The sequence below is a fragment of the Natator depressus genome, chromosome 1 (genome assembly GCF_965152275.1).
Source record: "Natator depressus isolate rNatDep1 chromosome 1, rNatDep2.hap1, whole genome shotgun sequence".
NCBI lineage: Eukaryota > Metazoa > Chordata > Testudines > Cheloniidae > Natator > Natator depressus.
In genome coordinates this window covers 318,499,873-318,523,603 of record NC_134234.1, presented here as the reverse complement: position 1 = coordinate 318,523,603, position 23,731 = coordinate 318,499,873, and the positions used below count along the sequence as shown (strand labels likewise).

The 23,731-nt window shown below is 43.5% G+C and overlaps 1 protein-coding gene across 3 annotated transcripts in view; it reads left to right on the top strand.

The window, feature by feature from the left end:
* Positions 1 to 23,731, top strand: part of CPNE8 (copine 8) — a 285,766-nt gene that overhangs the window by 26,425 nt on the left and 235,610 nt on the right. For all 3 annotated transcript variants that reach the window (XM_074942429.1, XM_074942430.1, XM_074942431.1), the window contains exon 3: positions 22,370 to 22,416. In XM_074942429.1, the coding sequence (XP_074798530.1) occupies positions 22,370 to 22,416 (47 nt within the window). The remainder of the gene's footprint in view (positions 1 to 22,369; positions 22,417 to 23,731) is intronic.

The following is a 23,731-nucleotide window of genomic DNA, read 5'->3' as shown; positions in this document are numbered from 1 at the left end:
ACTGAGTGAAAAATCTGCTCTGGTACTGACTGCACCGAGAGCGCCAGACCATGAGGCAACAGGAACGTCTGGCACAAAGACTTCCCAAGGAGCTAAAGACCATATGCCGGCAAGCTCTCATGGAGGTATGCACACTGAAGCCAAACCTCCCAGCTCAGCGCTGATGGAGCCGAAGAAAACCTCAGCACCGAGCAGGGCAGTGGTGGCACCTGTTGTACCTAAACAACACAACAAGTCATCGGCACAGACAGCTCTGACCCTGATTCCTAGTCAGTGCATGCTGCCTCCCCTGGCACCAGTCCTCATGGTTCTACAGCAACTCATGAGACAGGCGGACCTGATAGTTGCTTCAATGCCTAGGGCTCCCCTATATGGTACCAACGGTATCCCAGCTAGACCAGGACCAAGCCTGGTGTCCACTCCCAGTGGGTCAGCCCCTCCCCTCTCCAGCGATGAGGAAGAAGAGGATGACGCAGGGCTATATATCTCTCACCACTCCTTCCCTAAATCAGGACACTCTCAGCACCAAACATCTGCAGGCATACAAGGCTGGCAGGCTCAACCATGGGTACACCTCCTATGACCTTCCCACCCAGTTGGCCATACTGGGATCCCTGGGCCATATATATATGGCCCAGAACCTCAGCCCCCCCCAATCCAACAAGGTCCAGAACAACACGGTCCCCTTCACCAACTGTCCCAGATGCAGGATGAAGAGCTCGAGAAGCCTGAGGACAAACCTGAAGGTGATACCCTGCCACTCACTCACATTTTTGTCTTTATCACCGGACGAAACGGTAATGCCACCACTCTGCGCTTTGGGGGATGATTTCCAGGACCCTATTCGAAAGGGTAGCAGAATCCCTGGACACTTCCTTAACCAGAGCTACCAGAAACCCAACACAAGCTCACAGATATACTTCAGGCATCCCCAACAGCAGAGATAACACTGCCTATTAATGACTCCATAATGGACCCTGCAAAAATAATTTGGCAGACACCCACCACAGCTCCTCCCTCGCCGGTGGTAGAGGTGGTTAATCAAAGGGGGAAAACAACACCAGTCTAGAATGACCCCTAGTCCTCAGCTATGCTGAAGTTCCGCATAGCTAACTTTTCAGCCTTGTTGGCCAAATATACACATAATCTGTTCTCCAAGACGTCAGCTTTTATTGAAAATCTGCCAGATGACAGAAAAGAACTGCAGAAAGCTAACGTTTTTGAAGGTGCTCTCACTACCAGAACAGCCCTACAGGCCTCTCTCGACTCTGCAGACATAGCAGCACAGACCATTGCTATATCAGTGGTAATGTGCCGGGCATCCTGGTTCCACTTCTCCAGGTTCCTGAAGAAGGTTCAAGCCACTGTCGAAGACTTACTCTTTGAGGGGCAAAAATTGTTTGCAGAAAACACCAATGTGTCCTTACACACCTTAAATGACTCCTGGGTGACCTTAAAAACCCTGGACATCTATGTACCTGCAAACAAAAAGAAACAAGGCAGGTTTTACGACCAGAAATTCTGGGCTGCCCCATACTCCCAGCCCCAAAGACAGTATGACCAAAAATGTAAACGGAGACAAGACACCAGCAAAACTGAGAGAAGCCTTCCACGTCTCAACCATCCACCTCCAGACAATCATTTTTTGAAGATGTGGTCGAGGGCACGAGACCTCCACACTCTTCGGTTCCGGAACCAGATCCCGTCTCCAACCCGTTTTTGGAGACAGTCTGTCTCTATATTACACAATCTGGAACAATATCACTACAGACAAATGGGATGTGGAAATTATCCAGAAGGGTTACTCCATCCTCTTTTTATTTCTATTCTACCTACCCACCCCCCCTTCCCCATTCCTCTTTAGGGACCCCTCTTACGAGCACCTGTTACAACAGGAAATAAACCACCTCGTACAATTAGGTGCTGTGGAACCCGTACCTACTCAACACACGGGGAGAGGGTTTTATTCCCATTACTTTCTTACTCCGAAAAAGACTGGAGGGTAGAGACCCATCCTGGATTAACGAAAACTCAACATTGTGTTCTCACGAATTTGTTTCAAAATGGTGATTCTAGCCACAATAATTCTGGCATTAGAGATTGGCTCTCAGCCCTCGACCTCCATGTTACCATTCACCCGGTGTACAGAAGGTTCCTGAGATTCAACCTAGGGAATCAGCATTTCCAATACAGAGTGCTACCCTTTGGCCTATCAACCGCCCCAGAGGTTTTTCCCAAGTTTCTTGCTGCTTTTGCAGCTCACCTCTGCAGCCAGGGTGATAATTTTTCCATACTTAGATGACTGCCTGCTCAGGGCACCAACGCAGCAGGCAGTGATAAACGCCACACAGACCATGATAGCCCTGGTCATGGACCTTAGGTTACAGATAAATGTGCAGAAGTCCACCATGGTTCATGTCCAACAGCTAGAATTTATAGGAGCCTACCTTGCCTGTCTCACAGCAACAGTGAGGTTACCCCAACAATGCTTCCTCACCTTAGCCAATCTAATTGCAACAGTGATGGACAGCCCACAAACGTCCTCCAGAACGTGTTTACAACTCTTGGGGCACGTGGCTGTGACAACGTTTGTCGCAAAATATTCCAGGCTCCACATGAGATGCTTACAGTTCGAAGCCAGGCCTGTATATATACCTCACAGACATTCCCTCAACAGATGTCTCACAATGCCCCATAGGGTAAAGGACTCACTCACATGATGAGCACAACCACAGAACTTCTGCGCAGATCTCCTTTCAACAAAAAGCTCCAACTATAGCAATCATGACGGACACTTCCATCATGGGATGGGGGGCACATGACAATACGATCCAGGGCCACTGGTCCCCAGCGGAGTCTAACCTGCTTACTGGAGCTAAGGGCAGTCTGAAACGCGTATGAGCACTTTCTCCCTTTAATCCAGAACAAGACCATCAAGATCCTTATGGAAAATATAGCATTTATGTTCTATATAAATCGCCAAGGGGGAGCTTGATCATGCCCCTTGTGTGCAGAGGCAATACACCTCTGGAATTGGTGCATCACCAACATAGACGTTTTGGCATCCTATCTGCTGGGATGTCAGAACATAACAGCGGACCAATGAAGCAGGGACTTCTCACAAACCCACCAGTGGGAGATGGATCCCAGAACTCTCACAGCCATATTCAGACTATGGGGGTTTACCATTATAGATCTGTTCTCAACAGCTCAGAATGCTAAGTGCCCACAATACTGTTCCTGAGCTGGGTTGGGACACCACTCCCTGGGCGATGCTCTCCTTGTAAAATAGGAAGCGCCACTATTGTATGCATTTCCGCTGATCCCACTACTGAGCCAGATCATTCACAAGATCAGGCAGGACAAATCCCGGGTCATTCTTATTGCTCGCACGTGTGTCAGACAAACGTGGCTCCCATACCTGAGACAGATGGTAGGGAAATAAGCACAGACTGGTGGGAGCACATAGTGTTGCAGGTCTGGGATGATTCCCAGTGGCTGCGAAACTTTCGCATGCATAAGGGCACTTTCCTGGAACTTTGTGACTTCCTTTCCCTTCCCTGAAGCGCAAGAATACCAAGATGAGAGCGGCCCTCGCAGCTGAGAAGCAAGTGGCCCTGTGGAAGCTTGTAAAGCCAGACAGCTACCGATCAGTCGGGAATCAATTTGGAGTGGGTAAATCTACCGTGGGGGCTGCTGTGATCCAAGCAGCCAACACTATCACTGAGCTGCTGCTATTAAAGGTAGTGACTCTCTGGGAAATGTGCAGGTCATAGTGGATGGCTTTTCTGCAGTGGGGTTCCCTAACTGGTGGGTCGATAGGGATATGCGTTCCATCTATCTTGGGACTGGATCACTTTGGCAACCAGTATGTAAACCGCAAGGAGTACTTTTCAATGGTGTTGCAAGCACTGGTGGATCACAAGGGACGTTTCATCAGCATCAACATGGGATGGCTGGGGAAGGTGCATGAAGCTCGCATCTTCAGGAACTCTGGTCTGTTTGAACAGCTGCAGGAAGGAACTTACTTCTCAGACCAGAAAATTACCGATGGGGATGTTGAAGTGCCTATAGTTATCCTTGGGGACCCAGCCTACCCCTTAATGCCATGGCTCATGAAGCCATACACAGGCACCCTGGACAGTAATAAGGAGCTGTTCAACTACAGGCTGAGCAAGTGCAGAATGATGGTAGAATGTGCCTTTGGACTTTTTAAAAGCTCTCTGGCGCAGTTTACTGATTAGGTTAGACTTCAGCAAAACCAATATTCCCACTGTTATTGCTGCTTGCTGTATGCTCCACAATGTCTGTGTGAGTAAGGGGGAGATGTTTATGGCAGGGTGGGAGGTTGAGGCAAATTGCCTGGCGGTCGATTACAAGTAGCCAGACCCTAGGGCGATTAGAAGAGCACAGCTGGGCGCTCTGCGCATCAGAGAAGCTTTGAAAACGGGTTTCATGACTGGTCAGGCTACGGTGTGACAGTTCTGTTTGTTTCTCCTTGATGAAAACCCACCCCTTTGGTTGACTCTACTTCCCTGTAAGCCAACCGACCTGCCCCCTTCGATCACTGCTTTCAGAGACAATAGAGTCATCGTTGTTTCAAAATCATGCATTCTTTATTAATTCATCACACGTGGGGGAAAACTCGCAAGGTAGCCCGGGTGGGGTGGTGGAGGAGGAAAGGACAAGGCCACACTACAGTTCAAAACTTATTGAATGCCAGCCTTCTGATACTTGTGCAATCCTCTGGGGTGGAGTGGCTGGGTGCCCGTAGCCTTCCCTCCCTCCCCCCCACGTTCTTGGGCATCTGGGTGAGGAGGATATGGAACTTGTTGGGGCGGGCAGGCGGTTATAGAGGGGCTGCAGTGGTGGTCTGTGCTCCTGCTGCCTTTTCTGCAGCTCCACCAGACGCTTGAGCATGTCAGTTTGCTTCCCCATTAGGCTCAGCATTGCATCCTCCCTCCTCTCATCGCGTTCATTTAACGCTTTCCTGGACTCTGCCATTGTTTGCCTCCACGCATTCTACTGAGCTCTTTCAGTGCGGGAGGACTGCATGAGCTTTGAGAACATGTCATCGTGACTGCTTTTTTTTTCGCCTTCTAATCTGCGCTAGCTTCTGGGACGGAGATGATGGGGGAGAGTAGAAACATTTGCAGCTGCGGGAGGAAAATAAAGGGAGAGTAGTATTTAAAAAGATACATTTTAGAGAACAAAGGGAAGGCTATTTCACACTGAATCAAGCGATTCACATTACATGGCACATGTGCTTCACCACCCCCCTCCGTGGCTAGTTTCAGGGAAGATCCCTCTCAGCCAAACGCGAACAGCTCGGCATGAGTGGGCCTCCCCACACCATGTGGCAAAGGCTTTTAGAGTACCTCCAGGAGAGCTTCATGGGGATGTCCCTGGAGGATTTCCGCTCCATCCCCAGACACGTTAACAGACTTTTCCAGTAGCTATACTGGCCGCAAATGCATCCCAAGTCTTCAGGGCAAATTAATCATTAAACATGCTTGCTTTTAAACCCTGTATTATATTTACAAAGCACCTCTGGTGAGTGTACCTTTCTCCGGCTTCATGGTCCAGGAGTCCGCCCTGGGAGGGTTGGGAGGATATTGGCTCCAGGGTGGTGAACACTTCCTGGCTGCCGGAGAGAAGGGATTCTCCACTTGCCTGCTGTGCGCTATCGTCAACCACGTCGTTGTCCTCCTCCTCCACAAAATCCTCATCCCTATTGCATGAGACTCCCCCCTTGCAGGTGTCCACGGACAGTGGAGGGGTAGTGGTAGGAACCCCCCCTAGAATTGCATGCAGCTCTTAGAAGCAGTGTGTATGGGGCTCTAACCCAGAGCGATCATTTGCATCCTTTGTTTTTTGGTAGGCTTGCCTCAGCTCCTTAACTTTCACGCGGCACTGCTGTGTGTCCCTGTTGTAGCCTCTGTCCATCATGCCCTTGGAGATTTTGGCAAATAAATTGGCATTTTGTCTTTTGGAACAGAATTCTGCCTCCATGGATTCAGTACCTCCCATTCGGTCCACGCTGGAGCTCTTTTGCAATTCTGGGACTCCATGGTCACCTGTGCTGATCAGCTTGCCACGCTGGCCAAACAGGAAATGAAATTCAAAAGTCCCTGGGGCTTTTCCTGTCTACCTGGCCAGTGCATCTGAGTTGAGAGCGCTGTCCAGAGCGGTCACAATGGAGCACTCTGGGATAGCTCCCAGAGGCCAATACTGTTGAATTGCATCCACAGTACCCCAAATTTGACCCAGCGAGAGACTGGCTCTATGCGTGGCACATTGTAGTCACTTGCATGCCTTTTGGGATGCATCTCAAATACAGGCAGTATCTCTAATTTCCACTTCACCAAAACAAACTGTTTCTACAGGTAGGCAAAAAGTAGGTAGGATATACAAAGTCAATAGATTCGTTCCTTAGGATATCTACAGACATGCACAGTAGGAGGTAAGGTTTTTTAGCTGAGGTGTGCCTAGGAGTGTTCTATATAATCCAGTGGACTAGGGGGAATAAACTCACTATATGCTATTGAAGTTCAATTCCAAGCCTTCCTACTTTAGGTTGGGATTAGCTTTTATGAATCAAGCAGATCATCTGCTGGCTCCAGCAGATGTTCTGATGATGTTGTGGATTTTCGGCCTAATTGCCAAACAGTATCTGTTACACTCATGGCACGTTTCCACATTATACCAGCTCAGTAGACTCTGGGGTCATAGTGTTCAGACGTCATACATAACCTTGCATTGTATACAGTAATGGACTATCTCCAAGCCTCACTGGCTTGGTGTCAGTGCAAGGAAAGCCTGCGTTTACAAATGGGCTTCTGTGATCCTTTCTGGAGTAACCACAGATTCATCTTTCCTGGAACAGGTAACCCACACACAGGAGCTGCTCACCTTCTAGATATTTTAGTCTCTTCTTGATTAACTGCATACACATACTCTGGGGATTTTGGCAGTTCTGAATTTTCTAAGGCACTTCAGAGATCTGGTATCTCAAAATATGGTTCTGATTCAAAAAGGCAGTTAGCTCATTTTATCTGTTTAGCTGAGTGCTTGCAGAGTAGTAAAAATCTAAAGTTGTGTGTGCCTTTCACAATCCTTTAAAAATACACTAAATAGAGACGGTTTTCTACAGAAACAGGCGGGGACAGGAACATGCCTCCTGAATGGTGATGTCATGCAGGAGTGGAACTGGTGGAATCTAAGATATTTCTAATGGTTGCTTACCTAGCAAGGAAAGGGCGAACCATCTCAGACAAGCTAATTCAAATAGTAGTCCATTCTTTATTGGCCCTTGTTTGGGGGCAAGTGCTTCAGGTATTTATTGGATAGGGAACTCAGAAAATGGATATGTTTGAGATAACAAGCGACGACTTTGTTTTCCATTCTGAGATGTATGATAGGGACATGTATTGTTAGTTCCAGTAGTTTTCTAGTTCCAGTAGTTTTCCAGTATATTTTTATGATAGTGTGTAACTTTAAAAAATATTTTATTCCTGCCTGCTCCTCTTGCTTGTGTATCTAATTTCTTATTACTTAATCTTGTCTATTCTAATGTTCATTGTTAATCTTAGTCTATTTAAAAACCCCTAACTGTGTCTTCTGCAGCAATTTGGTGCCTCCAAGGACTTTGAACCCACACCTGAGAAAAGACAAATCTGCCTTTTGCTGTCCTCCTGAGTATTCTCCCAAATTTGGCCAGGTTGAGAGGTTTATAGTTTGCACTTGCTCAGAGACTTCTTAGGGCTACAGGGATAAGCAGGACTTTCTCTGCAGTTGATGCTACAGGAGTGACAACAGGCACTAGAACTCAAGCAGGGAGATTCTCCCTGTGCTCTCAATGCTCCCCCTGCTGGTCCCAGGCAGGATGGAGAAGGTGATTGCCTGACTCAAATGCAGGAGAGGCAAGAACTGGATCTGGGAGAGAGGAGCATATTGGAGCAAGGTGTGTGTGTGTGTGTGTGTGAGAGAGAGAGAGAGAGAGAGAGAGAGAGAGAAAAACTGGGACTGGTTGGACAGAGGGGGAAGCTTGGGAGAGGGGAGAGGATAGTGAGATTAGATGAGTGGAGACTGGGATGAGGACAGGTTGGAAGGGATGGGGTAGAAGGCATTGATCTTGGTGGAAAAAGGGACAGAGAGATCTGTGATCACTAGCGCACACTCTGATAGATCTCAGGATGGTGTTTCTTCAAATTCCTTCCAGACATTGCCACAGGGGATTCCTCCAGATCACTTATGAAAAGGAGCGTTTCCAATAGAAGGCTTTCCTATCTAGACTGGCAACACCTCAAATATTTATGAAAATCTTAGTCGTTTTCATTGCATCCCTAATTCCAAAAGGAGTGCACTTCTATCATTTCCTGAAAAGCCTCTTTGAGGGAGAAAAGAGCTCTCAATACTGAGGCAATGATGAACTTCAGTCCTGTGGCTTTGTTGTAATTTGTGGGTATAATAGGAATTACCTGGTGTTACAGTCCTGGCTGAGCTCCTCCTCACTGGGCAGCTATTTGGACTGACTCAACTGGTGGATCCATGTGCTTCTGAGCTCTTCTGGATCTGGGCAGACTCCAGCCACAGACTCATACATAGACTTTTTTCTGGTACTACTTCTAGGAAATAGGACCCTGTGTTCCAGCTGCCCTGGACTCCAGGACTGGTGTTGAACCCTCCCAAGTCTTCCCAATCAAACAGACCCTCCCTAGAGCGTCAGTCCCATGGGTAATCCAGTTTATAGCTTAATCCTTCAGGAACATGGGAGAGTTGAAGCAAGTAATACAGAGACTTTGCAAAGGGATTTCTAAACTGAATATACTTTATTCATGGAAAAATTACAAGAGATGCAAGCAGTTTTATTATATTGACTACATTTGTGTAAGACCCCTGGCTAAGGTTCTTCAGCACTCTTGATCATTGTTTGGGATTTGGTCAGTCTCTTTTCAGTTCCACAGGACTCTGCTCCCTTCCTTCCTCCTGGCTGGTCTGGCCGTCTTATTCTGAATGGGGAAGCTGCTGCTCAGGGTGGACCTTGTCCCTTTAAAAACTTCTATCCTCCTTTCATGTGACCCTCCTTGTCCATCTCTTAAGGCCCCATCAAGTGATTAAGGTCCACCATCAGGTGATCTGCTACTTGATTACAGTCCACCCTGAGTCCTGACTGGAAAAAATTTGGTTTCTTGCAACTTTGGCCACACTCTTTAGCATACCCATTTTATTGCCAGAGCAAAGTCATTCAATGGTCATGACACTTTATTGATTAGTACTGTTTGTATTGTATCTATACCCCTTGGAATTATCATCCAAGATGGAGGTAAAAAGAGAACAAGGAAGGCACAGCATGGTCTTACAGTCAAAAGAATGCTAACAAAACAAAATGCAGTTTGTAGCTGATATAGATACCTACAAACATGTACTGAATCTTCACACTTGGTCTAGCTTCAAGCTCTGCTTCTGCCTTAGTTTGCCTTCCTGTCAGATAGTTTCCCACCAGTTTCTAGCATGACTAGGTTGCTGAAGCAACTTAGCCCTCCATCCAAGTCATGACTCCTTCTGGAGTCTATTAAAGTCCAAACTGAAACAGAACCCAAAGGTTCCATCCCAGACTCCTTGCTGGGCATAGCCCTTCCTCTCAGGGTCTGTCCTCTGCACACAACAATCTGTATCCCTTCTCCTGAGATCAGCTTCTCGTTTTTTCTGGGCGCCAGTCAGTCCCTTGATGCTGGCAGGAGTGGCTATATCACTTCACAAGATGGCAGCATAGGGGGAACCCACATTCACCCAAAGAAAATAACAGAACGCCACTAGCCATCACCTTCAGCCCCCAACTAAAACCTCTCCAACACATCATCAAGGATCTACAACCTATCCTGAAGGACGACCCATCACTCTCACAGATCTTGGGAGACAGGCCAGTCCTTGCTTACAGACAGCCCCCCAACCTGAAGCAAATACTCACCAGCGACCACGCAACAGAACCACTAACCCAGGAACCTATCCTTGCAACAAAGCCCGTTGCCAACTGTGCCCACATATCTATTCAGGGGATACCATCATAGGGCCTAATCACATCATCCACACTATCAGAGGCTCGTTCACCTGCACATCTACCAATGTGATATATGCCATCATGTGCCAGCAATGCCCCTCTGCCATGTACATTGGTCAAACTGGACAGTCTCTACGTAAAAGAATAAATGGTCACAAATCAGACGTCAAGAATGATAACATTCAAAAACCAGTTGGAGAACACTTCAATCTCTTTGGTCACTCGATTACAGACCTAAAAGTGGCAATTCTTCAACAAAAAAACTTCAAAACCAGACTCCAGTGAGAGACTGCTGAATTGGAATTAATTTGCAAACTGGATACAATTAACTTAGGCTTGAATAGAGACTGGGAGTGGATGGATCATTACACAAAGTAAAACTATTTCCCCATGTTTATCCCCCCCACTGTTCCTCAGATGTTCTTGTCAACTGCTGGAAATGGCCCACCTTGATTATCACTACAAAAGGCCGTGTGTGTTTTTCCCCCCCCCCCCCCCGCTCTCCTGCTGGTAATAGCTCACCTTAAGTGATCACTCTCGTTACAGTCTGTATGGTAACACCCGTTATTTCATGTTCTCTATGTATATAAATCTCCCCACTGTATTTTCCACTGAATGCATCTGATGAAGTGAGCTGTAGCTCACGAAAGCTTATGCTCAAATAAATTGGTTAGTCTCTAAGGTGCCACAAGTACTCCTTTTTCTTTTTGCGAATACAGACTAACACAGCGGCTACTCTGAAACCTCTACTATGGGTTCCTTCGCTCAGTACCTAAATAACTGACGTGTCTCCCCAGTAACAAACTACTCTGTTTTTCATCTCATGGTGTCTTTCTGTATGTTCAGCTTGGTCTTTAATGGAAGCTTCCCAGGAATGACCATAGGCTGCCCTTTTATCTCTCAGTAGGCCTGGTTTAGCCACATGCTTCCTCCTTGTCCCATAATCCCTACGTTCAATCCCTTGACCTAGGAAGGCAGGCTATACCGGTCATAGGGAGGGCTGAGCCTCAATCCCTTTAAAGGACCAGATCACCCTGAGACTGTGGGGGGGGCGGGAATTACTAAATTCCAACTCAAAAGTACTAGTATCTTCGAGTCCGAGTGTAAGACTAGTTTGACCTCCTCTATATCACAGGCCACTAGCATCATCCAGCCAGCCACACACTAAACCCAACAACCAGAATTAGGCTTAAGTATTACAGCACTCTGGAGACTTAACTATTGTGTGCCACAGGCAAAAAACAGGAGTGACTGTGGTGCACCAATACCTGAGGCCTTTGCAATGGCAGGGGCATTGATCAGGTGAGATAAGCCCAGACGATGGTAGCACGTGACGTGCACCCCATGCTGCAGAGGACATTGTGGGAGGAGAACCTCAAGGTCATGGTCAGTCTGACTTGGGGAAAATTCTTTCCCTACCCCATATAGGGAAGTTAGACCCTGAGCATCTGAGCAAGAACTGACCAGCCAGGGACCTGAGAAAGAGAACTCTTGGTACCACCTCAAACTACCAGCCCACCTCCTCCAGTATCCCATCTCCAGCTATGGCCATCTCTGATGCTTCAGAGAAAAGAGACTTCAACAAAAAAAAAAAAAAGGCAAACACAACCCAGAATACACCAGGGAAAAAATTCCCTATGTGACCTATACTGGTGACCACACCTGGATGCAACTTTAAACCGCCAGAAGAAAAGCTTCCATCTCAGAGGAGATATACGTGAGGATCATGACAGCCATTCAATAGTTCTTAATTCTTGCTTGATCATGCTAAGGTTTGTTCCCCCCACCCCCATGAAGCTAAAGGTAAAGATGGTATATGCATTGTGTGTGTCTTATTCCGTATGATGATTCTGCAGAAGTTTCTCCTTTCTGTGGCCGCCTTTTCCCCATGTAACCTGGATGCCAAAGTTGCAAATTTGAATAGTGGTCATTCAGGTCCTCAGCTGATCAGTGTCCAGAAACCAATAAGAACAATTCTGTTGGACATGAATTTGTTTGCAAAATATGTTCCTCAAATAAGTTATCTCAAGTTGAAGCTACATCAATAGGTACTCTTAAAAAAGGCACATTAACTATCCACTATGCTCAGAATGCTAGACAAGATCAAGAGTAAGATTAACGTGGTAATGATGAGGAACTTGATAACAGGTGAATGTGAACTACCAAGATGGGAAGAGATGATATCTTTACAAAGAACCTGTATATCCGTACATATGAACAGAAAAGAACATATATCTTTCTGAGCCTTGTCAAAGAACAAATGAACATCTTGAATATCTGAGTTTATTAAGTCTGTACCAGGTAGACTGGGAGGGATGAAGCCTTCGCAGTTTAGTATTTCAAGTAATAGTGGCCAGATTTTGAGGCCAAAGGAAATGCTAAAGTCAGAGCTGGCTTCTGCAGTTGTAAAGGACAAGGGACAATAGCTGTAGATCAGTGGTTTTCAACCTTTTCATTTGCGGACCCCTAACAAATTTCAAATAGAGGTGCCAGACCCCTTTGGCAATTTTAGACATAGTATGTGGACCCTCAGGGTCCGCGGACCACATGTTGAAAATCACTGGTCTAGTGGCACTGTACAACAGGTGAAAAGTCTCCTTTACATATGCCACATCTACTTATTGCTTTAGATTCTTTTAGCCAGATGAATAGATCAGTAGGCATTCTTGGAGCCCTCCCCCAACTCCCAGCTGAACAAGATTCCCTTGGTTCTCAGACTTAAAAATGCATTCTGCTCTTCCTATAACTTCCCGTCCTCAGATATCTGATTCAAGGGCCCTTTGTACATCTGGAACCGGGAAAGCTTTCTCTGACATGATGGAGACTGAAAGGGTAGCAAATGACAAAAGATGCACACAGTGGGTAACTGATTAAAATTTGGGCCTTAAGAAAACACTTTATTGAAGGTCATACTATCAGTTTTTCTCAAATTCAAGCACTCATGCATTGGAAAGGGAGAACCTCTGTGAAGAAGGCCAGCATTGCTCATGTTTTGTACTTCCTACAGGTCAGACTTTCCATGTATTTGCTTTCAGATTACAAGAGTGCAAAACATGTTTTATTCTCATTCTTACATATTAAGACTTCCGTAAGCAGCAACTCTCACTGGGCCTTTTCAAAGTACAGGATGTTCAACACTGAAACTTTTGTTTTGGTGGATTACAATTTTAAACCTCTGTTTTGAATCTCTGGAGTTGACATAATTGACCACTTCTACAAAGTTTCCTTTTTAGTGATGGTAACCTCAAAAAGAGCTCAAGTTCTGAAGTTGTAGCAATATAATCTCAGTATTGTACAGTTGAAATGATAAAATATCCTTTGAGGAGAGACCCCTCCCACTCCACAAAATAACATCTTCCACAATTATCAGAATAGATAACATTCCTTCGTTATAACTAAATTTAGCTTGACAAGGGAAAAAAATTCACAAATTTGATGTCAAAAGAGTAGTAAGTATTTTTATTTATATATGACTAAACAATTCAGAAAGTCAAACTGTTTCTTATAATATTCTTATTGTCAAAGCAGAAGTCTCACTATTGAGGTGGGTAAGTTCACACATCCCTCAAACTTAAAGCCATAGATTCTTTTCCACCTCATAAATTCAGAGAGCGCTTTACTCAAGTGGCAGCCACAGCTTGGGCAGAAAGGTTATATGCATAATACCAAGAAAATTAGAAATGTTATGTGACATGGCTGTCTCCGCTCATACTAATTAAACAGAACTTGAATGTACAATTCCCCAGCAGAGAAGTCATTTGTTAGGAGAATGTCTCAATCTCAATAATATCATGGTAGATTTTTCTAGATGATTCTGAATATAGTTACCTGGTATTCTAATGATTTCTCATGTCCACAAATCCAATCCATCAATTGATTTTGATGTTATAATTATGTATGATAACCAGGTTATAATTAATTGTGACTTGCAACTTTTTAAAGTAAAAATTTGTAGAAAGTTGACTTCATATATTTGGCTAGTGTGTGTGTGTGTGTTTTTTTTTTTTTTTAAATGCCTGGGAAAGTACTCCTCTGAATTATGATCTTTAATCATTTCTGATAGTTCTTGTCTTGCCTCAGGCATAGTGGATTAATTTCAATTCATGATTTTAATCAACTTTTCCTTTTGTATTTTCTTTCTTTTCTAAAGAAAGGTGCATTCTCATTGGTTGAATTACAACTAAATAGAGCCTTTACACTAGATTTGGTACATCTTTTTGCTATCTAGGAGGGTACGCTGTAACCCTATACATTTAATTAAGTGATTATATAGCTTAGTATTTTCAGATTCTTATTAATTGTACATTTTAGTATGTTAGTAGATGGTGAATATTGCTTATTAGATAAATCATGAGCAAAAAATGAGTTGTCTAGCTGCATTAGGATAGTAACTGGAATTTAATTGAATAAACAAAAGAGGTTATACAATATATAGTTATTAAAACAACCTAAAATGTTTTGGATACATAAACGTCTCTTATCAAAACATGTTTCACATGTACAACTAAATGACTTATTAAAGGAACAGAGGGATAGCTGCAGTTAGTGAATTAAACAGATTTCAGGTCAGCCTGGGAAAATTTTCAAATATGTCTAGTGAAAATGACTGGAGCTTAAGTTCCTACTTGCTTAAGTTTCTTGACAATGAGACAACAGTCTCTTAAGTTATTTAGGCTATCCTTCAAACTTTTAAAACTAATAGATCTCATCCCCTCCATCCTCATTTTTATTCATAGACTGGAAGAGAGAGTGAGACAAGTTTTTCCTCTTTTTAGAACTCCCAATCGATTTCTCAACTATGAATGAATTTGTCTAAATGAAGAAAATATTCTCTCTGTGTGCCAGCAGAAGAGGATACTGCTGTCAAAAGTTGGTTTAGCACTTAGACAAACTCTGGTTCCAGGTCCTTAGCTTGTGACTTCTACCAGTTCAGTAGTGTGACTTTAAAACATCATCAGCAAATATGTACTGCTTGAATGGTTCACCTCCAGCCCTGAAATATATTATGACCCATATCATAACACTGCTTGCTCCGTGCACTTCTTTCCTGCCAGCAATTTAACTTTGTTGTAGGATATTTCTTCAATGTCTCTTAAAGTTCTTTCAATATTTCAACAACGTCAGCAATGCAGCAGCAGTCTTTCTGCAGTTTGTTCAAGGCTGTGGAAATAGGTTTCAGTATATTCAGCATATCTTCTACATTTTTCTTTATTCCAATGGCGACTACTTCGCCTGTGATAGTTCCATCTGTTTTGTTACAATTTTCTTCCCAAAATGTCTTCCGAATGGGCCAGATGTTAATAAATAGATCAGAACTGTCACCCGCTAAATTCTATGGTACATCTTGGATGAGAATTAGTTTGGATCATCTTACTTTCTTCAGTGAAGCTGAAGCCAAATACTTTCAAAACAACCACTTTGCAATTTCAGTAAGATTTTCTTTCCTGGAGTTACCTTAAGCCTTCAGCTAAAAGATGCATCTGCACCCATATTTTATAAGTTTCAGGTTCCTTTCATTATCTTCTTCTAGATTTCTTCTCCTGTTTGCTATAGTTGTAGCATTGTGTGTGACAAAGCTATGCATTTCGAAGTTGTAGGCATTGCAGATAATGGACATTCATAACCCTGTAATGTCTAAGCTGGATCCTGAAACAAAATGGTGGAAAAAAAAGATAGTTTTCAGGAATCACTGGGAAGAATGACAATTATTCTCTGTCTCCAAATGTAGACCTCGGATCCCCTTTTTTGACATTTTAGAGATGCAGACCATGGAGACAGGGCTTTGGAGCAGAGCCTGGAGTCGGAGTGCGGAGCAGCTCCGGAGCAGTGGAGCTGCAGGTTTTTGCCTGGAGCTGGAGCGGAGCCAGAGCACAGCTTCAAAGCCCTGCATGGAGAGACTGGTTATACCCATTAGGTCTGCTCTTTTCAACCCAACCAAGATACTATCTCGCTCCCACTTTTCATCTCCACCTGTATCTGAGAGTATACAGGATATATCCTATACCAGTGGAAGGACATTCATTTATATTACTGTACTGTAATGGTTCTTGGAGTACCTGGGACTGTGAGTTACCTTGTTACCCCTCCTCTCTAGTGAGAGGGAGTCTGGTCTGTGATGGTTTGGTCTTAGCTCCCTAAAACCACCAGCCTTTCAGCCACTCAAGCACTCTCCTCTGAGCTGTGCCAGCCCTGTCTTTGCCTCATAGATAAACGAGAGGCATGACAGTCCGAGTCCCACTGAAGTGTTCTCTTGTGATTTCCAGCCCCTGACACCTGCTACTCACAGAAATCCCAAATCCTCTTTTCCCAAAGGAGCAGTGTATCCCAGTTTCTCAGTTCTATCTTAAATTGGTGCTCCTGTATAACACACAGCATGTATGTGCTTTTATAATAAAACAGTGTTTTAAGAAAATACAGAGGTTCCACTAGATACAAGAATGATGCAAACAAATGGTTACAATTAAAAAGCCCACATAAAACACAAACTAGGGCCTACACTTATTAGTTACATTACTCATTATTTGTTACCTTTAGCTATCTAATAAAATCTGATTTCTCCCCTCCCCCAGTTTAATCTGTTACGGAGCTGGCTTGCTTCTCGGGAAACAGGATCCAATCTTTCATAAAACACCCGTGCTGAATAAGAGGTCTCCTCAGTTAATAGATCTAGAGTGTCTTTCTCCACCTGGTGATATACTAACTAAACCAGTCTTTTGTGTCTCTGTTCATAGAAAGGGTGATCCCCTGTCTGTCATAATGTTCCTTTTTACCCCAAGTGGTTTCAGTGGTTGTAGTTTCTTTGATGGTTTTCCACTGACTTTTTTTTTTTCTGTGTTGTTGGAATGTTGGACATTCATCAATGCATTACATAATCCGTTAGCCAGGGAGGGGGACTACTTCCTCACACTTCAATGAGCCCTCACTGAGATACATGATTCCCTGGTACTCACTTTCACACCATGACCATAAGGGGATAATTTTCAATATGGTTACATCATTCCTTGGACACACACCTCATGATTGCGTATTGATAAGTCACAAGGTTGCGTAGAGACACCTCCTCATGGTGTACCCTTCATGGATAAATATAATGAAAGTGATGTATTAGGTGAAGTGAGTTTGTCAAGTCTGAGACAAGATTACTTGTAAAGAACAGTGAATTCTTTGCCTGCTAGTGCCAGTGGGCTTATGAATCACATGTACTTACTGTCAAACTCTATAGTGGTATCTGCAGCATAGGAAAGAGTTAGGAGCAACAGGGCTTCTCATTCTGCCCCTTCTGACATAGAACAATGTAAGCTGAGCACTTCTGGCAGGAAAGTCTACTTTGTTCAGCTCACTAGGTCTTCAAGAAGCCACTTCTTAAATCATTATGTCCCATTATGATTGTCTCATGGGATGCCAAGAGCCCCATCCTGGACTTTTTGCCTGAGGACCAGAGGGAAGTACCAGGACCCTCTTCATCAAGGGTCAGATTGGCACTAGGATCGCTGTATGATGCTCTGTCACGAGTACAAGAACAGTGGCCCCAGGAGTGGCTCTTGTGAGGTATTCTTGCTTGAGATCCTTACAGGTGGCTCTCACAGCTGAATCCCAAGAGAAAACCAAAGACCTTGCTTTTGAGGGCACTAGCCTCTCATGACCAAAGTGGTGAGGTGGTGGAGAAGACCAAGGCTGCTAAAGCCACTGCACCATCCTTGGAAATAATACAGTCCTTTTTCAACTTACTTTCTACCCAGCATTCTACTTCTAAAGACAGGCTTCCTCACAACACCAAGGGATTCCCTCCCAGAGGCAGTATCAGCTGCCTCCTAATCCTGTTATTGGCAAATGATTTGAGCAACAGAAGAGCAAGTATTCCTTGCCACATATCCCCATAGCCTTCAGTATCAGCTTCTAAAAAACAATTTTGAAGGTGCAGTTCAGAGTCATGTATCAATTTACATTACCTCTCCAATCCTTCCTTCTTTATGTCCTTCCTTTTGGACTCACCCTCCTCCTCCTCCTCCTCCTCCAATGCCTAGTGCATTATTACTTTGATCACTGAGTACTGAATGTTATCTGCATTGGGTACTCTATCCAGTTCTGCACCTGGCCACCTCACCATTGTCCCTTCTTCCTCCTCCTCCTCCTTCACAGACCTGTCTCAGAGTCCTATTGGAAGAAGTGGATTCCCTTCTCAATAAGGGAAGCCATACAGGTGTTTCTACAGGAACAGCGAGGGAAAGGATTGTATTTCCACTATTTCCTGATTCCAAAGTTTTAGAGCCATTCTTGACTTCCTAAACTTCAACAGGTTTAGGAGAACATTTAAATTCAGGATGCTTATTCTGCAGGACATTATATCTTACCTATCCCAGGGATATTGGTTTGCAGCTCTCAGTTTACATGGTTTTTGCCCTTGTGCCAGTCAAACACACTTGCTTCAAGTATCTGAGGGTTTTTGAGGGGTGGCGGAATAAAATACTATCAGTTCAGCGGCTTTTTTTTTCAGTTAATCCATGGCTCCACAAGTCTTAACCTAGTGCCTTGTGATGGTTACTGCACATCTCAGACACAAGGGATTTTTATCTAACCGTACCTTTATGATTGGATTCTAAGGTTCAGCTCCCAACAGGACTTCACAAAGCAATCCAATATATGGGTAATCTCTTGCAGTCTTTGGGATTGTTTAATCTCAGGTCAGAAATACTCACTTCATCCCACACAAAGGATCATCTTCGTCAGAGTAATCCTGGACTCTATTTGTGCCAGTTCCTTTCCTGCAAAAGAGTTTTCCCAAAAGTCAAGACTCCCTGGCAATTCTCAGGGAACAACTGATACAGACCACACAATTATTCCTGAAACTACTAAGCCTGATTGCCATAACAACCTACACCTCACCTTATGATTGTCTGAACATGAGATCCTTGAAGCTCTGGGTGGTAGGCAAATACATACTAAATGTACACCACGTTCAAAGAAGACTGACCATCCCTTCTCAAGTCCTTGAACAGCTTTGCTGGTGGAAGAACAGGGATAACATCCTCCAGTGGGATATCTTTTGCTTCACCTTTCCCCACTGTTGTGGTCACAACTGAAGCTTGCAGTCCATGCAGGGGTGCACATGATCATGATTTCCAAATGCATGGACTGTGGAACACCTAGCAATCCAGACTCCATATCCATGCACTGGAGCTCAGCGCAGTATGGTGGGCCAAAGGGCCATACTCAGAGGGCCCTGTCTCTGCATCTTCATGTAGTATAGGTGCTTTCAGACAATACCATGGCCATTTATTAAATCAACAAGCAGGGAGGAGTGTATTCGCAGGCTTTAACAGCAGAAGCAAGAAAAGTGGTGCATTGTTTTTTATATTTAAAAAAAAAAAAAAATTGTATCCCAAACCAAATCTCCCTAGTAGCTCTTCACCTTGCTGGGGAGAACTATGTCTATACATTGTCCCTCAGTAAGAGGTCTCAGGATCAAGCCAAGTGGTCCTTGATACCAGTGGAGGCCAACATATTATTTCATAGATGGGGCCAGTAATAGACCTCTTTGTGTCTGAGCAAAACACTATAAGTGCCATGTATACTGCACAAGAGCACACGCAGACCAAAGATCCCACTTGGTTGTGTTTCTGCTGGATTAGAGCTAACTTTTTCTATATGCCTTCCCTCCAACTTCTCTGATACCCATAGTTCTAGGAGGATCAGGTTGGTCAGAGCAAACATTATGCTAGATGTATAACAATATTATGTAGCACAACTTTGCTATATCTATATTTAGCCAAGAACTCTGCACCCATGTTCTCCTGGCAGAACACTGCTTGCTAATTTCCCATAAATGGAAATATAAAGAGGCCCTTAAAGAGAGGTTACTTACCAATAGCTGTTGTTCTTCAAAAGTTGCTTGGGTGTAGTCCCAGTACCTGCCAATCTTACTCTCTACCTCAGAGTTCTTAGAATGTTAGGACTGGCAGTTAGGGAGAAGGAACTGAGGCTGTCTGTGTATGCACACTTCTCCTTATATAGAGTAAGGGGTTGACACCTTTGCAAGAGATCTCTCAGGCAGCTGTACTGGAGGTGGCTTTTCAAGGCCTTTCCTTTGCTTGACTCTAAAGGTGCCATATCTCACAATTGTGGATACATAGAGGCAACACACAAACAATAGTTATTGGTAAGTAACCTCTTTATTATCTATTATTATTTATTTATTAGCTCGGGGGACCATTGTTTTGGGCACTATTATAAACATATACAAATTGACACATTCCTTGCCATGAAGAGTTTACAGTCTAAATTAAGACAAGACCTACAGTCTGAGTACAAGAATAGGATGGAAGGAGGATAGAGGAAGATGGTTAGTATAATAAAAATCATGGTACACAATGTGATGATTTCAATGTAATTAAAAAAAAATCATAGCCCCCCCCCCCCACTTCCTTAATATCAACTTCATCCTCTATAGACTATGATAATCTTGGCTTGGTATTATTTGGCTTTGGTTTTATTGTTTTTCTGCCATTTGGTATAAACTAGTCCCAACTTCCCATTTTAGCCTGCCAGTGCAGGATCAATATGGGTGGATTATCTTCTGTGCTCCTGGGACTTTGTCTTACCTTCATTCTGTTAACTGCAGACTAGTGCAAATTAGGTATGGAGCAAAGTATCTTTTAGATGAGAGAGAAAATCCAGTTTAGGGCTTGACCCTGTTTCCACTGAAGTCAGTAGGGTTATTCTCTTTAACTCCAATGGGAGTATGTAACAGGGTCCATGACCCACCCCTCTTCCTAGCGCCCGCTTGCTGCTCCAATCAGACTCAGAGGCTTCAGGGTTGTGCAACACCGTGTCTTTATTCACTAAAGGTTATCCCACCACCAGTGTCTGCCTATATACAACTTTCCAGGATTAATCTCCTCCTTTACAGGCAGAACCAGCCTTCAGCTAGGCGGCCTCCAGTCCCCTCCCTAACTGGCTGCCCCCCAGCCTTCTGGATCCCTCCCAGCCTTTATAGCCCGTGGCTTGTCAGGCCAGCAGGTCTTGCCAATCCTCAGGCCACCATCAGGCCTTTTCCATCAGCCCCAATATGTTTCTGCTGATTAGAGCTGACTGGGCAGGGGCTAATTAGGTGCTTTTGCAGCAGCTCCCTGCTACAGAGTTGAATTGGGCCCTTACCCTTTGTTGCTAAAGACTGCAACCCAAAGCATGGTTTGTTTTTTTTTTTTTGTTTTTGTTTTTAAATTAGAGATTAAAAATGTATTGAAGCAGGAGAATAATCTGTCAGAAAACCATTTATGGCAGATCTAGATCAGCATTATTCAGAAGGGGGAGTGGTACTGTGTTAGGTTGCCTTTTGGTTGCTGGCTTACACGTGGTTCAAAATTCACGTGTAGTGAACAAACATTAACCTGTAATGGCTGTTGGATGTGAATGAGTTGATTGCCCTAATCAATTTTATACATGTATTGGATAACTGTTGCTATTAACTGTATTACAGAAGTGCAGAGAACTCCTGATTCTTGTACCTCCAGGTTTGAGTTTTCCTGCTCTCAGCTCCTGAGATGGAGCTGGAGAGTCAGATAATAATAATTAATAAAAAAATTATATCTGTTGGAAACAAAGGGAGTTCTTTTTTGGGGAGGAGGCAGTGGCATGAAGTCTGTTGCTAAAAGTGAAAATATTCTGTGTGGGCATTTAGTGACAGCTCATAAATGTACTTTATTATGGAGTTTCCTTTTTTAAGGCTTGTACTGGGTGGATGTGTCACTTTGGCAACAATTACTGGCTTTAAACAAAATTTTTGTTTGTGGGAATTTAGTTAAAAAGTGTATCGATATACAACATATATCTTTCTTTTGTATATTTGGAGCAGATCTAAGGAAAAAAGGCTCAGGAAGTTTTATCTCTCCCACCCTATTTTCTCTCTCTTTGCTATATGGGTCCCTATTTGTTTCTCTTTTAATTCTCATCTCCTGAAGACAGTGTATTTTTAGAGTACTTATAGTTAGACCAATATTTCAACCTGATTTTAATGAAATCTTGCTTTTACGCAGTTTTACATCTAAGGATTGTCAAGTGACTTGCGAAAAGTCAAGCAGTAAGTATCACAGCCCACTTCAGAGCCATTCTATTTCCAGGCTCATTGTCCATATTGTCCCCATAGGAGGGCTCCAAGCATAGGACTATTAGGAACTGAGTGCAAGGATTTGATATTTGATTGTCCTAGCTAGTAATTGCAACAGCAATGTACGACTTCCTAAAACAGATTCATTTAATGTAAGAATGTTAAAAGAAATTATGAAAATGACTGAGCATTTCTTCTTTCCACAGTATGTGTTTTGTATACACAAGGTATTGGAAGCAAAGAATGGAGAGAGGTAAGGTGGTGGTTTTTTTTAATGTCTATTTTTATTTTTAATTTTTTAATTAAGTGTGGTGGTTTGTTTGTCATGGCAAAAAAAAAAGGGAAAAAATCATGATTAGTTGATTGATTGCTATGCAAAAGAAGTCCAACTCTGAAATGTGCAGAAAAAAAAAGCCGAAAGACTCAGGGTCACTTTATTTTGAACTTTTTGTATTTATATATCCTGTGTTATATTTAAAAATGGTTAATTCCATTTAAAGAAGAAAGATGTGTCCCATACTTCCCTCCACCATAAATAAAACCAACTTTATTTTTAAAAAATATGGAGCAGGCTAGCCAGGTTTGCAAAGGCCATTTGTGAAGGGGAGAGGGAGGAGGAGACTAGATCACTAACAGTTTTTGTCTCAATTATTAATGGTTTTACTTCTCAGATTTGGCCTACTGGTACTTTACAGTAGTCCATATACTCGAGTTCTTAAGTATGGTGCCTGGGTGCCTCCAGATTCTAAATGGGAAGAAGAACATTTCATTGTTGTATCAGCAGTTGGAATCATCTCAGGTGGTAATGACTGAAATACGTTACTACCTTACAGCTGTTCATTGCCCTGCTCTAAATAAGTTAGTGGTCTCAGTTCATTTTCTAGGGGACGGATGTCAACATCACTTACGTGTAGTACTGTACGCTTGTTGGCACTTTTAGCAATAGAAGTAAAAGAAAGACAAAGTAAAGTTAAGCCTATTACTTAACAGGGAAAGAAGCAAATAATGAATGACACAGCAAAGGCTGAAGTGCGTTAATGCCTTTTTTGCTTCAGGCTTCACTTAAAAGGTTAGTTGTAACCAGATGTTTAACACAATATTAACCACAAGGGAGAGAGGATTTCTGGGCAGAATAGTGAAATAATAGGTTAAAGAATGTTTAGATAAATCAGATCTCTTCAAGACGGTGGGACCTGATGAACTTTGCTGCAGTATACTTAAGGAACTAGCCAAACCGATCTCTGAACCATTAGCTATTATTTTTGAGAACTCTTGCAGGATCGGTGAGGTCCCGGAAAGTTGGAGAAGTGCAAACATATTACCTGTGTTCAAAATAGGGGAAAATGAGCACCCAGGGAATTACAGACGGTTCAGTCTAACTTCGATACTTGGAAAGATACTGGAACAAACTATTGAATAATTTTATTCAACCTAGAAGATAAGGTGATAAGTAAGAGCCAATGTGGATTTGTCAAGAAGAAATCATGCCATAAGTATATGCTTATAAAATTTGTGGATGGCTCCAAGCTGGGAGAGGTTGCAAGCACTTTAGAGGACAGGATTAGAAT